This window comes from Spea bombifrons, chromosome 1, assembly GCF_027358695.1.
Source record: "Spea bombifrons isolate aSpeBom1 chromosome 1, aSpeBom1.2.pri, whole genome shotgun sequence".
NCBI classification, from domain to species: domain Eukaryota; kingdom Metazoa; phylum Chordata; class Amphibia; order Anura; family Pelobatidae; genus Spea; species Spea bombifrons.
The window spans coordinates 91,484,593-91,497,767 of NC_071087.1; the positions used below are offsets into that span (position 1 = coordinate 91,484,593).

Consider the following 13,175-nt stretch of genomic DNA (forward strand, 5'->3'; position numbering starts at 1 on the left):
CATACCCTCACCTGAAACTCGCCAAATTTGTAGTTGCATGATTAGTCAGTTTCAGAGTTGTTTTGCAAGTGACTTTAGTCAGGTTGGTAGGACCCCCTATACTGTCCACTCACTTCACTTCTTGTGTAGGGTATGAGGAGTTTATAATTAACCCTCTGGCAACTCTTCGTGTTTTCTTTCAGTCTTCCAGGAAGTTTTTTCCAATAACATTTTTTGGATCAATTACTTGGATTGCGATTTTCTCTTACTTAATGGTCTGGTGGGCCCATCAGGTAAGATGATTTTTTTTTTTAAATAATTTGTGTTCCTGTTAAATAGCAACCATTCATAAATAATATACATTTGGGTACGTGTATATTAGAAACTTGCATCTAACCTGAACTTTTCATTTTAAAACATTCCAAAGAACGGGGGACTTTGTTAGATATAATATAAAGGAGCAGTCATCCCAAATATTTTTATACGACTGATCCTTTAACACTGAAATGAAAATGCAAAATTAATATGTTCAACTAGTTTGCGTTGTTTCCTTATGCAGTGTATTAAACACGTTATGCCAATGACAAAACAGGACAAAATTTGGTAAACAATGATACAGTACATTTTGTTGTCCAACTGAAGTATAATTGATTGCAAGCTTTCAAGACTATCTGGGTCTCTTAATATAAAATGAAGAAAGCTTGTGGTCTATTATACTACAGTTAGCCAATAAAGGCATTTTTCCAATCCAAATTTGCTCTGTCTCTTTCTACAGCTAACATGGTACAACTCTATATCTCTTTAGGTAGGAGAGACTATTGGAATTACTGAAGAAATTATGGGACTAACTATACTAGCTGCTGGCACCTCTATTCCTGACCTTATAACTAGTGTTATCGTTGCGCGCAAAGGCCTGGGAGATATGGCAGTATCCAGCTCCGTAGGAAGCAATATATTTGACATCACGGTGGGGTAAGTAGAACTGCTCTTTAGCGTCAGGCACCACAAAAATAATTCCTTTCATGTATTCATTAACCAACTAACCAGTAACCAACATCTGCATAGAATTTTTGAAGCAGTGGAAAAAGTTTTTTTGAGAAAAGGATGGAAATGTTGATAAAAAATAAATATATGCTGTAACTACTTTTCTCACTCTTTATTGAGCCAAATTCACTTTGCAACATGAAGAACATACACTTTATTCATATTTATTATGAATACATTAGATTGCTCATTACAATTATGATGTTCATAATTAAAGTCAAGAAAGTGAGATGATTAAATGTGTATTTACAAAATTCATTAGAATTCATCAGGACAGAGGACTGATTGAGGTTTGAGTTCTTACATCAGGGAAAACGGGTAATAAATTCATTTTGTAAATACAAATGTTTTAATTGAAATCAATTTTAAAACATAATTGCGACTATGGATTTTCCATATCCCTTCAAGTTTTTTTAATGAAATAAATGTGTTTATCATCTAAAATCTATTAATAATGTTAGGTAAGTAATTTCTATAAAAGTCCTTCCACCAGCCCTGGCTGTTATAGATGCGGGGGGGGGGGGCAACTACATATTGTCTATTCTTTTAAAAATGTTTAATTTAGAATCCAATGTCATAAAAGTCATAATATTATTAAAATATGAATTTGTATTAATACTGTTATAGCCGTGTATAGATATTGCAATACATTATTGTAAAGGGCCTTTATTATTTTATGTATAGGTAGAGCCATGTGCGGATGTACACACGTGGGAATATTTTCAGTCATATAGTTCCAACAAGTGTTCTTAGAGCTTTATATTTAGTATACGTAAGATTTTGTTGTTCCTCTATATACAGAATATGTGTAGACTTTAGGTGAGTTATGTTGCACAAGTTATCTGCTGCAGTCTGTAATGCTCCCAACAGTACTAGTATTTAGGCAAGCATAGGGAATTGGTGGGAAACTGCCCCAGGGCTGCTGTGGGTAGTTTAATACATTCATTTAATTATGTAAAACAATTTTTGTAGCTCGGCAATTAATCTTAATCTACTAAAAACTTAATTTTCTCTTTTTTTCTATCCCCATCAGGCTGCCCATGCCTTGGCTCCTCTTCTCAATCTGTCACAATATGAAGCCCGTAGCAGTTAGTAGCAACGGTTTGTTCTGCGCCATCATACTCCTTTTCATCATGCTTATTTTTGTCATCATTTCAATCGCCTTTTGCAAGTGGAAAATGAACAAGATACTGGGATGCACAATGTTTGGCCTGTACTTTGTTTTCCTTGTAATCAGCGTTCTCCTCGAAAACCGTATCATAAAGTGTCCTGCAACTGTCTAGACTTGGATTATGGAGAATTGTGAACCTGAAGCTCTGGAAGACAAAGGTTTACACAAAGCAGTCTCTGCCTATCTAGGAATCGAGATGGATGATTATTTAAGCAGCTGCAACTTGCATCACGAAGTACCAGTGCGTCAATGCTTATAAGATCAATTTGTAGCTCATTTACGGAAGATTGTAAAGACTATACAACCTATTATTGTACATTTTCTAATGCACGTTGTGTTTCTCTATTACTCTCTTTCAATATAATCTATATAAACATGCAGGGTATATTTAACAAACAAGAGACACTAGCTAAAGTGGTACCTAATTGTAGAAGCCAACACTGGCTCCGTTGGGACTCCTATGTATCTGTTAGCCATGAATAGAGTGACCTTATAGTTCCTTCACCAAGGTAGTATTCAACACTTCTTCACCGCTAGTCTAGAAGAGAGGGGGTGTTGTGGGGTTTGGAACATGAAGAATTTAAAGCCACTATGTAGCATAGAACACCAGTTGTGAAAATAAGTACAATGAAGCTGTGTCAAACTGGTTTCTGGTTTTGATGTGTAAAAGAGAAGTTTTGGGTTTCCTATTCTATGTGGCATGGTACCCTATGTATATTTATCAATCACAGTATTGAAGCAATACAGAATCAGAAAATGATGAATCCTAATTCACAATAAGTCACATTCACATCCTTGTAACTCATGACCAAGCAGGTAAAAACAAAGTAAGTATAACAAGCTTTTGATCATGAACTTAGTCCCAGTCATGTAATAAAACCTTAACTTCACAGTAAGCATAGCTGTGTGGGTTGCAAGACTGGAAGATTATTAATGGATCAATAAACTGATTAATGGAATAAAAATGAGGGATGGTAATGTGTGTTTTATGTCGTATTTTTTAAAATGTATAAAAATGTATAAAAAAATATATTTATAGAAATAGCAAATGCAGCCTGCCATTAGGTAGGAATAGGATATGGTCTGAAAACACTCAGCTTAAACGGTTTCAAATTGAGTTTTTAATTCTGTAGTTCATTTCACTATTAATGGGATACTTATTTGTCAGTTACTAGTGCCTGATGTCTATACATTTGAGCTTACTGCTGCATGTCTGCGTAGGTAATCAAAGAACAGGTGAGGGCTGGCAAGGGGGTCAGACAAGTGCTCCATAGATTGCTGTGATATGCTTATACCAAAAATTCCACTACCAGATATTTATGCTCTAGGGACTGCTGGTAGTGCTTGCGGTAGTGGTGGCACCAGTGCTTGCAGTTGTGGTGGAAGTGGTTTTATTGTGTTCTTCTCCATAGTATAGCTTACAAGCAATCTTCGCCTTTCCCCACGAAAGGCATCAGCACATGACTCCTCTGTGAGTCCTTGGTCGTAACTAAAGCCTTACTTTGGAAGTTGGAGTGGATCAGATTTTAGCACTACTAGAGCAAGGATGTTCAGAAGGCCTGGCTCGCAACTGACATTCAAAGTCTGCAGGCCACTCGAGTTCCTCCACACCAAACTCATTAAACCATGTCTTTACAGACCTTGCGTTGTGCACAGGGTTATAGCCATTTTGGAATATGAAAGGGCCTTCCTTGATCTGGTGCCACAAAGTGGGAAGATTCAATTATTTAAAAGGTCTTTGCATGCTGTAGCATTAACATTCTCCTTCGCTGCAACTAAGGGGCCTAGCCCAAACCCTGAAAAACAAAACCCAGACCATTATCCTTCCTCCACCAAACTTTACAATAGGCACTATGCGTTCTACCTACTAATCATAAATTTGAAAAGCAGGACGATGAACCAAAATAAACTGCTTACTTGTTTGAAAAGATCCCTAGAGTGCAACCTGAACACGACTTCTTTTCGACATCAGCATTTTTCAACCACAGTAATGAACAGGCGCTTAATTAACCAGTGCACATCAGGAGAAAAATACATGATAAAGGATCTATAATTAAGCTGCATAGGGAAACGCGTGAGATAGGGATTTGTTTTGCTTACGTTTTTTTTTCTTTTTTTGGTTAGATTGTGACCGAATAAACTTGAGAAGTTTTATGACTATATTGCAGCTGCTATTTTTCACCCAATATGCACTGGTTAATTGAGCACCTTTTCTGTGGTTGATGCATTCTACTAAATGTCTTTCTCCTGGCATCTGGTGAACCCAGATTTATCCATCAGATATCCAGTCAAGCGTGACTCCAGACAACACATTTCTTCCTCTCCGACGTCTAATGGCAGGGTGTTTTATACTAATTTAGTTGATACTAAATTAGTATATAGCACCCTACCAATATTTGTCTATGGAGATGGCATGCCTATGTACTTAATTTTATCAACCTGTTAGCAGTGAGCGTGGCTCAACCTAAACGCAATAATTAATTGTGTCCACTTAATTTTTAGCAAAAGAGAGACCAACAAAAAACTCTTGGGGGAATTATTTTGACATACTAGATGTTGACTCATGTATCTTAATAAAAACAACCTTTCAATATACATCATGGTACGGTCTACAATTGCTGCATTAGGAACCAACTGTTATACTACCGCATCCTTGACATTCATTTGGCTGGACTAGGGTAATGGTGTGCCGACGTGGATGTGATACACATAGTGTCCTCTCTTCTGGTCTACAAAAAAAGCACAGATGATGCTACATCCCAGGAGTGTTTTCTTGATTTGATTTGGTTACATTGTTTATACTCTGTTAATCTCCTTTTTCTCTTGAAGAGGGAAAATAAAAATAAGACAACTGTAATATGCTAAAAGCGATGTACAATGTATATCTAACATTGTGCCTTTCATCTTGGCCTATGCAAAGCTGGTAATAACATTCTGACTATACACGCGACAAGCTTTACTCTGGTATAGTCTGTCAGTTTATGATGAACCAGAAAGCATTGTCACCTTATGTTCATACCAAAAAAGGAGACCATCGGCCAACTGATAACCTATGACCGTGTTAAAAAAAAGGGCAGAAACCACCATTTACCCTCTTATCACCCTTCCCCTAAGGTACCCCGCTATGGCCTATAAAAATACCAACCTGTGCCAACCTTTAAACCAGCCCCTGATTTGTATGACCACCTCCATGACACTCCATGGCACTACACGTTTCGCTTTTCCGCTTCTTCAGGGTGCTTCAGGGGAGGTGGTCCTGAACTCAGCAAGCATAGAACAGCTCACTGATTAGCTGGGAAACCACACACACACAAAAAAAAGACTTTGGACCTCAAACAAGGACACTTTGAGCTTTTTATGTAAGCAGATGTGCTTATGTTTAAGCTTTGGATAATAAACAGCTTTGAACCGATGAGAAAGAGTCTCACCACAGATCAATGCACTGAAAAACACAGGGGCAATGGATTGCTCCCCCATAAGGCATCTCTATCCCTCTTATCTCTCTCTCTCTTCTCTCCCTCTCTCTTCTATCTCTCTCATATTTATTTATTGTTATTTTGTTTTTCTCTCAGAGATATTGCATGATTTTTTTTTCTCTTTTTCTTGTTTTGCAAGTGTAAAGAAATTGAAGATTTCCACTTACAGGGGAAGTATCCATTCTATTATCTACTCCAGAGGGGGTATTAATCAAACATACGATCCAGTGCTATGGTTACCCTCAGGGCCTCAAATACTGAAATAAGCCTATAAAAATACCTCCCAGGCCTGGTCTTTTCAACAGGCCTCTATGTACTGAAACATGCCTAAAAGAGTATCAGACTATGAATGTGTACTACGACTGTCAAATAGAACAAAGCATTTTTTAATTAGATAATAAAATAAAACGTAACAGATTTAGTATATAGAGAAAATAAAAGAATGGCAAAGCTATGAGTCCTCCTGATCCTTTGACAATTATAATGTCCACAATCTGCAATGTCTAATTTAGGCCACAGGCAGCCACTAGATAATCACTGACAAGTAATCATATGCAGTCATTTTCTCATAGTTAGTAAAAACAGCCATATAGTTAGGTCATCAAAAGAAAGCAGAAGTGAATTAAATAATACTAGAACATACATCACCAATAAAAATGAAAATTTATCACTACGTCCCTGCACACCATTAAAATAAGGATATGTCATTGTTCTACTTGGTGCTCCTTTGCAGATACATTATATCCACTATTTTGAAAAACAACCATATGAAAATAGCCATCCTCACCAGCTTTGCCCCAGGGTCCCCCTTTAAAAATATCACTCATTGTCAACTTTTACCCTTTGCCTCCTTTACTCACACCCCTTTTAAAACAAATAATACACAGTGCCAACCTTTCCCTTTGTTACTAATAGCGTAATTTGGGGATAGGCACTGGAACCCATATTTTTTAATATTTGTATTGACTATAACCAGAACACCTCTCTAGTAGTAAGGTATGTATTTTTGTAAATGGGAAAGGTTTGACACAGGGTAGACCCCCCTGATGGCATAAGTCAATGGCAATGTTTTAAGTAAAGAAGAATGGTTGAGAGTGTTTAATGCAGTTTAATGTTGATAAATGAGGTGTACAGAACCTGTGCCTGACCAGTGTTGGGTACCCCAACCCCCCCCCCCTTATTGCCACTCCTGGCATCATTGAGTCAATATAATTTTTTATTTGTTTTTCTGCCAGTGATTTTTTAAGCTTCTAGCAGCTCAAGCAAACCATTCAGCTGCACAGTGTCAGGCAGCTGATCAAGGGGGCAGAAGCCAGGCCTGGCACCCCAGGTAGGGCATTGATTCAGTAGCCCACCATACATTCCTGTTGGAGCACAGTGCCAATTTCATCCACCCCCTGTTTTCTCCCATATCATGTCCAGGACAAGATACTTTGATGTTTTAAAATTCCACCATTTTAATGATAACTCCCAATGCTGCCCCAGAGGTCACCCAACTTTGACAGGTTATTTCAGTTAAGGCTTATTATCATGGCTGCATAAAAAGTGTCCAGATTCCCCTGATGATATACTCTGGGTTGTCTGCTTTACAGAAATATATACTTTTTGTGGGATAATTTGAATAAGGGTGGTGCTAAAAAGGCCTAAATGAGACCTAGGGCCACTAAAGCAAAATGTGAAAATGTCATGTTTGGAAACAGTAACATCCATGCTCCAATTTGTGCCCTGTAATGTCCAGGAAAAAACTATGGAATAGGAGTATTTCCACAACCAGGAGATGCAACAGAACAATTTTGGCCCTAACACATAACCTGTAAAAAAACATCTAAGCCACACAGAGGTTTTAATTAAGAAAAAAAAAAGCGAAGGAAATTGCTACGGCTAACTTTGACAGTGATTGATGGCCAAACATGTCCTTGAAAATTGTCCAAATGCTCCTGATGAAATGACAGAAAACACCCTCATGATATAACTAATTTGTTTTTTCTCCTTAAAAAAGCAATAGATACTTAGATACTTTACATGGGTACACTTTTCACAGGAAACGACAATAATGGTTGAACCATCATTTGTCAAAATAGGACCAAAAACCTCTGGGACCAGTGGCATAACTACAGGGGACCCTCTTTCCTGTGTCCTTGTACGGGCTTAAGATTGTTTAGAAAGAGCCCTTCCAACCGGGTCTGTAGCCGGAGAGAAAGCTGCTGGAGAGGTGAGAGGTAAGTAAGGGCGAGAGGGAGATGATGTATATATGTGTATTTATGTGATCATGGATGTGGAATTGTGTGTGTGAGCATGGATGTGTAATTGTGTGCGAGCTTGGATGTGTAAATGGGGTAAGTTGGAGTGTGTGTTAGAATGAATGTGTACGTGTGTAAGTGAGTGAGTGTGTGTAATTTGTGTAAGTATGTTTACATATGTTTGAACGGGGGGTCAAGGGGAGATGATGTGACATACCAGCTGTTGAAGTTTTTTGGGGGGGGCATTTTCACACCAGGGCCTTGTGGTTTCTAGTCCTCTGCCGGGGACTGAAGGGGTTAAATTACATAACAGTCTCAGTGGCTTAGTGCAGAACCAGTCTCTTCTCCTGACTCACCCACCAGGTCCTACCTCACAGTTCTTTGAACAATTTTAAGCCATGGCTTCCATTCTACGCGATTTTAACATTCAATGCAGCACAGCAGGAAGGCAAGAGACTTCTACAGGAGCCAACAAATAAAGGTAAACACCATGCAAAAATGTTTGTTTATTGCAGGTTTTGTAATACACCACATGAAAGTTTACAACTCTCTCTTGTTATGTCCTATATTAGCTCCAATTCCAATCCATTGGTGGTATGGTACCAAATAATAGTGGAAAAAGTACCTCCAGCTAAGGCATTTGTGGAGCATTTATTTAGATTATGTCACAAACTGCCTTGCCTGTTTCTATGAGGATGTCTGCATGATTCCTAAAACACAATCACTTCCAAGCTCACCTATTCACCATATGCTTGCTGCCTTGGTGTAATCATTGACTCTGACCTCTTATTCACACCTCCCATTCAGTCTGTTTTAAAAAAAATGCCGCCAACATCTCAAAAATATAATCCACATTTGCCCCTTCCTAACACAAGATGCAGCTAAAGGTCTTCATTATCTTGATTGTCTTAGCTGATCTCCTTCATACCCATCTTGTCTCCTTACAATCACTCATGAATGCTATTGCTAGAGTTATCTTCCTTAACTATCATTCTAATATCTCTCCCCTCTGTCAATCTCTTTACTGGTTGTGTGTATGCTTTTGGGTTTAATTTAAAATCCTTCATAGCGATTCCTCCATGTTCTTACTTATTTTCAAATATCCTCCCCTTACGAAAATACTGCACTTTTACTGTAGTATTACTGCACATTTACTGCATTTTTTTTTATATTGCAAACCTACAGTTGTACTTCAATGTACTGCAGCTTTATTGCATTTGTACTTCCGTACAAAAATAACTGCAGTACAACTGCAGTACAGTGAAGTACAAATGCAGTAAAAGTGCAGTAAATGTGCAGTAATACTGCAGTAAAAGTGCAGTATTGCAGTTTTTTCATGTCCAAAAAACTGCAGTATTACTTCAGAAAAACTGCAGTATTTTTTTTGTAAAGGTCCAACTCGGTGCCGCCACTCATCTAATGATCTACATCTCCCGCCTATAATTCCCCAAAAACCTATGCACAACCAAAATAATTAATTTTCTTTATTAGGTTCCTACCACACATAAAATAATGTACCTTACCATCACAATCATATTTGAGTGACTTTTACATCTGAAATCAGTGTTGATACAGTACGCCCCTATGCCTACAACAGATATCTGCAAGCAAAATACCAAACAACTGAAATCCCAAATGCTAATATAAATCGATGCATCAAAACTAAATACATTCAGAAATAGCATAAATGTGCATTATTTTTCATGAATGCAAACGACCTTCTTAAACTAAAAAAATGTTCGTATTTACTAAAGAGCCCACATGATGAGCCTTGCCAATTATTATTTGAACATAATATGTATTAAGGCATTCAGGCCTGTATTACAGGACTGTTACTGGGAAGATAGAATACTAAAATAAAAAGGCTAGCTTCTCTAATACATTAATATTTATTTTGTGATGAAAAAAATGATTTTACAAAGACGTGTCCTATCATCAAGTTTAAATGTACATTAGTACATTAAGTATTAGTATAAATATCATGATTATAACAGCAGCAAATTATCAACATGGATTTTATATACAATAGTGAAACATGTGGACTACTGGTCTTTGTTATGTATGCATCGATGAATTATATTTTAATCCAGGTTAATAGGAATTAACTAAATATCAGAATGCAGTCTATGGTATCAATGTTAAGTGTCTGCTATACCAATGAGACATTTCTATCATGACATGTTTCCAGAGCGATGATGTCATAATTGCTGCACTCACAATAGATGGTATCGCTAAAATAGATTGTAAAGCAAAGCAGTCATTTTGTACACATGGTAGTTCTGAGCTGGATGTGTATGCGAGTTTTCATCCTGTGGGTCCTGCTTTGGGGTGTCAACCCTTTACCTATAGGAGAGCCAGGAAGGAAAAATAGTGAGCATAGAAAAGGTATTTTAGTATAGAATAGAAATAGCAACTGGCTAAAACATACTGAAGCTTACTAGATTTACAGTGCTGGCATTTATGTAATGCTTAATTTGTGTCTTTATGTGTCAAATATTTTGGTACACAAATGGTTTTACATAAAACCGTCCTGTCATCTGCTTGAAAATCCATTATAACTTTTATAACTAAATAATGCATTGGTGTCACTCCCAAAGATTGTATTTATTGGACTGATGGCCTCCTGGACGTGCTGGGTTTCCACGTTCTAAACAACCTCTTGGTTTACCAACAAAAAAAGACCCCAGCCCAAAGTGTATAGACATCGCTAATGTAGTAATTGACTGTTGTAGCTGGAAACGGACGATTTTTAATGAAATAGCCGTACAGGGGTCCTTTATCAGCAACCATGACTGCTGTGTTTCCGTTGCATGTTGTGTGGCATGTTGTGTTGTGTAAATTCAAAACCCCTTTGCTGTTGAAACAAATATACTTGTTTTTCCATTAAGTGATCCCACACTTTTGAATGGTACTATATATATATATATATAAATGAACAGTAATTTGTTTTTTAAACAAATTTTTTTTAAACAAAATCATTTCTCTATCAAGGTGAAAAATCTGGTGAAGTTTTGATGAAGATGCCTGCTGATGAAATGGTCAATGACTGGTTCCTGATCTTCATGGTCATCTTTTTTATACTCGGCCGTGTGCTATACAAACCTTTACTGCACATTCTAAACTGGGTGACATCTTCATATGCCAAAAGGTAAGTTCCCAAATTCATAACATATTCAATTCTTTAAACTTGCTTTAGGAATTGCATACGGCAGAAAAAAATACTTTCTGTAAATAAAACGGATGATGATTAGTCTGGTGGCAACATTATCTGCATAATTAATTGAATGAATTATGTTCATCCTGTTTTCTGTATGTGATCGAATATGATAGAACAGTTTACAAAATAAACTCCGTATGCAGGAAAATGTTATGGTATTGGGGGGTTGTACTACGGTAGGTGTTGTAGCTAATAGATCTTCTAGAAGGGCTTGGGAATCATAGAATCTGTAGTGTCATTGGTGATTATATCATCTGAATCTAGATGTTCATATTTTTCTTAGGTCTGTGAAACAAGTTCATTCACCGGATGCACTCACTTTCCGTCTTCTCGAGGAGCTTGGAGAATGCAAAGAAGACACTGTTTTCATTGAAATAGTTGAGGAATCATCTTCAGTTGTTTAATGCTGATTGCAATCCAATAAAATCTCAATACATTAAATACAAATCTTCTTCAGTTGCGTTTTTTTTCTTGCAAGGATATAAAAATATGTTAAGAAAAGGTATGTGAGAAAGAAATAGAACGTTTAGGCTAAACTGATAATAGGTTTATTTTAACAGTGATTGCCTAATAGATCAATAAAAGTGAATTTTCAATAGAGATTGGTTACAAATGGGTGGGCTTTTTTAAAATTCTGAAGAAAAGAGTATAGGAGAAATAGAAATGATATTCATATGTTAAAACTTACCTTTTTTTTTAGAATATCCTCTAAGAATGTGTGTAACTGATCCCCATCTGCTGCTATTTGCTTAGTAGCTGTAATGATTGTTCTTAGAAATTAAAATAATCCCGAGTTAAAAAGGTGAATTGTGCCCGCTTATGGACCCCGAGTTTACAATACAATTTGTGTCAAGAAAAAAATATCACAAAAAAAAGGTTGGTGGTAGAAATAGTGCATGGAAAGTGTTAAAATACCACCATTAGAAATACCCGTGGGCATGTAGTTTTCAAAAATGTATGGTTTGATGAGGTAAATTGAATCGGCGGCTTCATAGATGTCCCAAATGACCAGATGTCAAAAATCTAAATTGAAAAACTGGATTGTGCATGTCCCAAATGTGGCCTTCTAGCCTCCAAATAACCTGACAATCCAATACATGTATCACTTAACTCAGGAGATGTTGTTGAACACATATTGGGGTGTTGTTTTGAAGTGACATATACCAGGAACTGTAATTTTATACCTGAAGTATCGTTTTTGTAAAAAAAAACACGCAAAATAAGTTACTACCACCACAATATTCAACAAAGGCTGACATAGAATGAGTGCAAGTGTAAAATCAAGACAAAGGAATGTACAGAAGGTAAATTCTAAGATTTAGCCAAACTTTAAGCAGCCCAAAATACATATTCAGTATTTTCATATTACCTATCGACATTTCAAAATGGAAGGGTTACACCTCTTGTGGGACCTACTGAGAGAAAGGGACTGGTTCACGAGGTTAGATTTGAAGGCCGCATATCTCACTATGCCGATTCCCATGGAGGAATGGAATTGCGATGGTGGTTCCACCACATGGAGGCGTAGAACGCTTCTCTGTTTTCTTGCATAGCCTGGTTTCATCTGGGTATCCGTCTAGGTCACGTGGAAGGTCTGTTCCTGTGGTTCATAGACTATTTCGGGTTCGGTTAGAAGTTTGTACTACCTGTTCAGCACATCAAAGAAGAGGAAGTAGAAAGTCCTGAGGAGCTGCTTATGGACACTACATGTTTCTGATGTACTGTTAATTCATTTGGCAATTTAAGAGATTCATTTTCAGAATTTATATATATTGTCTATGAGCGACAATTACTGGAATCATTCATTATGTAAGTAAATTAAATATAATAGAATTGTATTGCCACTTTGTCACTAGTTTGCCAATGTAACTCATATATATATATTTTCTAGGAATAACAATCATTGTTTAATAGCACACTATAACTCTACATATAATATATTGCCTTAATTAATGTAATTATCTGTAGCATTGTTCCATGGTTAGTTTGTACAATTATGCTTTAAATCTATAGTTTTTTTTATTGATTATTTATTATGCTTATCTCCA

At 36.8% G+C, this 13,175-nt stretch overlaps 1 protein-coding gene across 4 annotated transcripts in view; it reads left to right on the top strand.

Annotated features, from left to right (window-relative positions):
* The window catches only part of SLC24A2 (solute carrier family 24 member 2), a 72,167-nt gene extending 69,008 nt beyond the window's left edge, over window positions 1-3,159 (top strand). For all 4 annotated transcript variants that reach the window (XM_053465884.1, XM_053465887.1, XM_053465886.1 and 1 more), the window contains 3 exons: window positions 183-272; window positions 785-951; window positions 2,057-3,159. In XM_053465884.1, the coding sequence (XP_053321859.1) occupies window positions 183-272; window positions 785-951; window positions 2,057-2,306 (507 nt within the window). In that variant the 3' untranslated portion in view covers window positions 2,307-3,159. The remainder of the gene's footprint in view (window positions 1-182; window positions 273-784; window positions 952-2,056) is intronic.
* The last annotated feature ends 10,016 nt before the right edge of the window (window positions 3,160-13,175 follow it).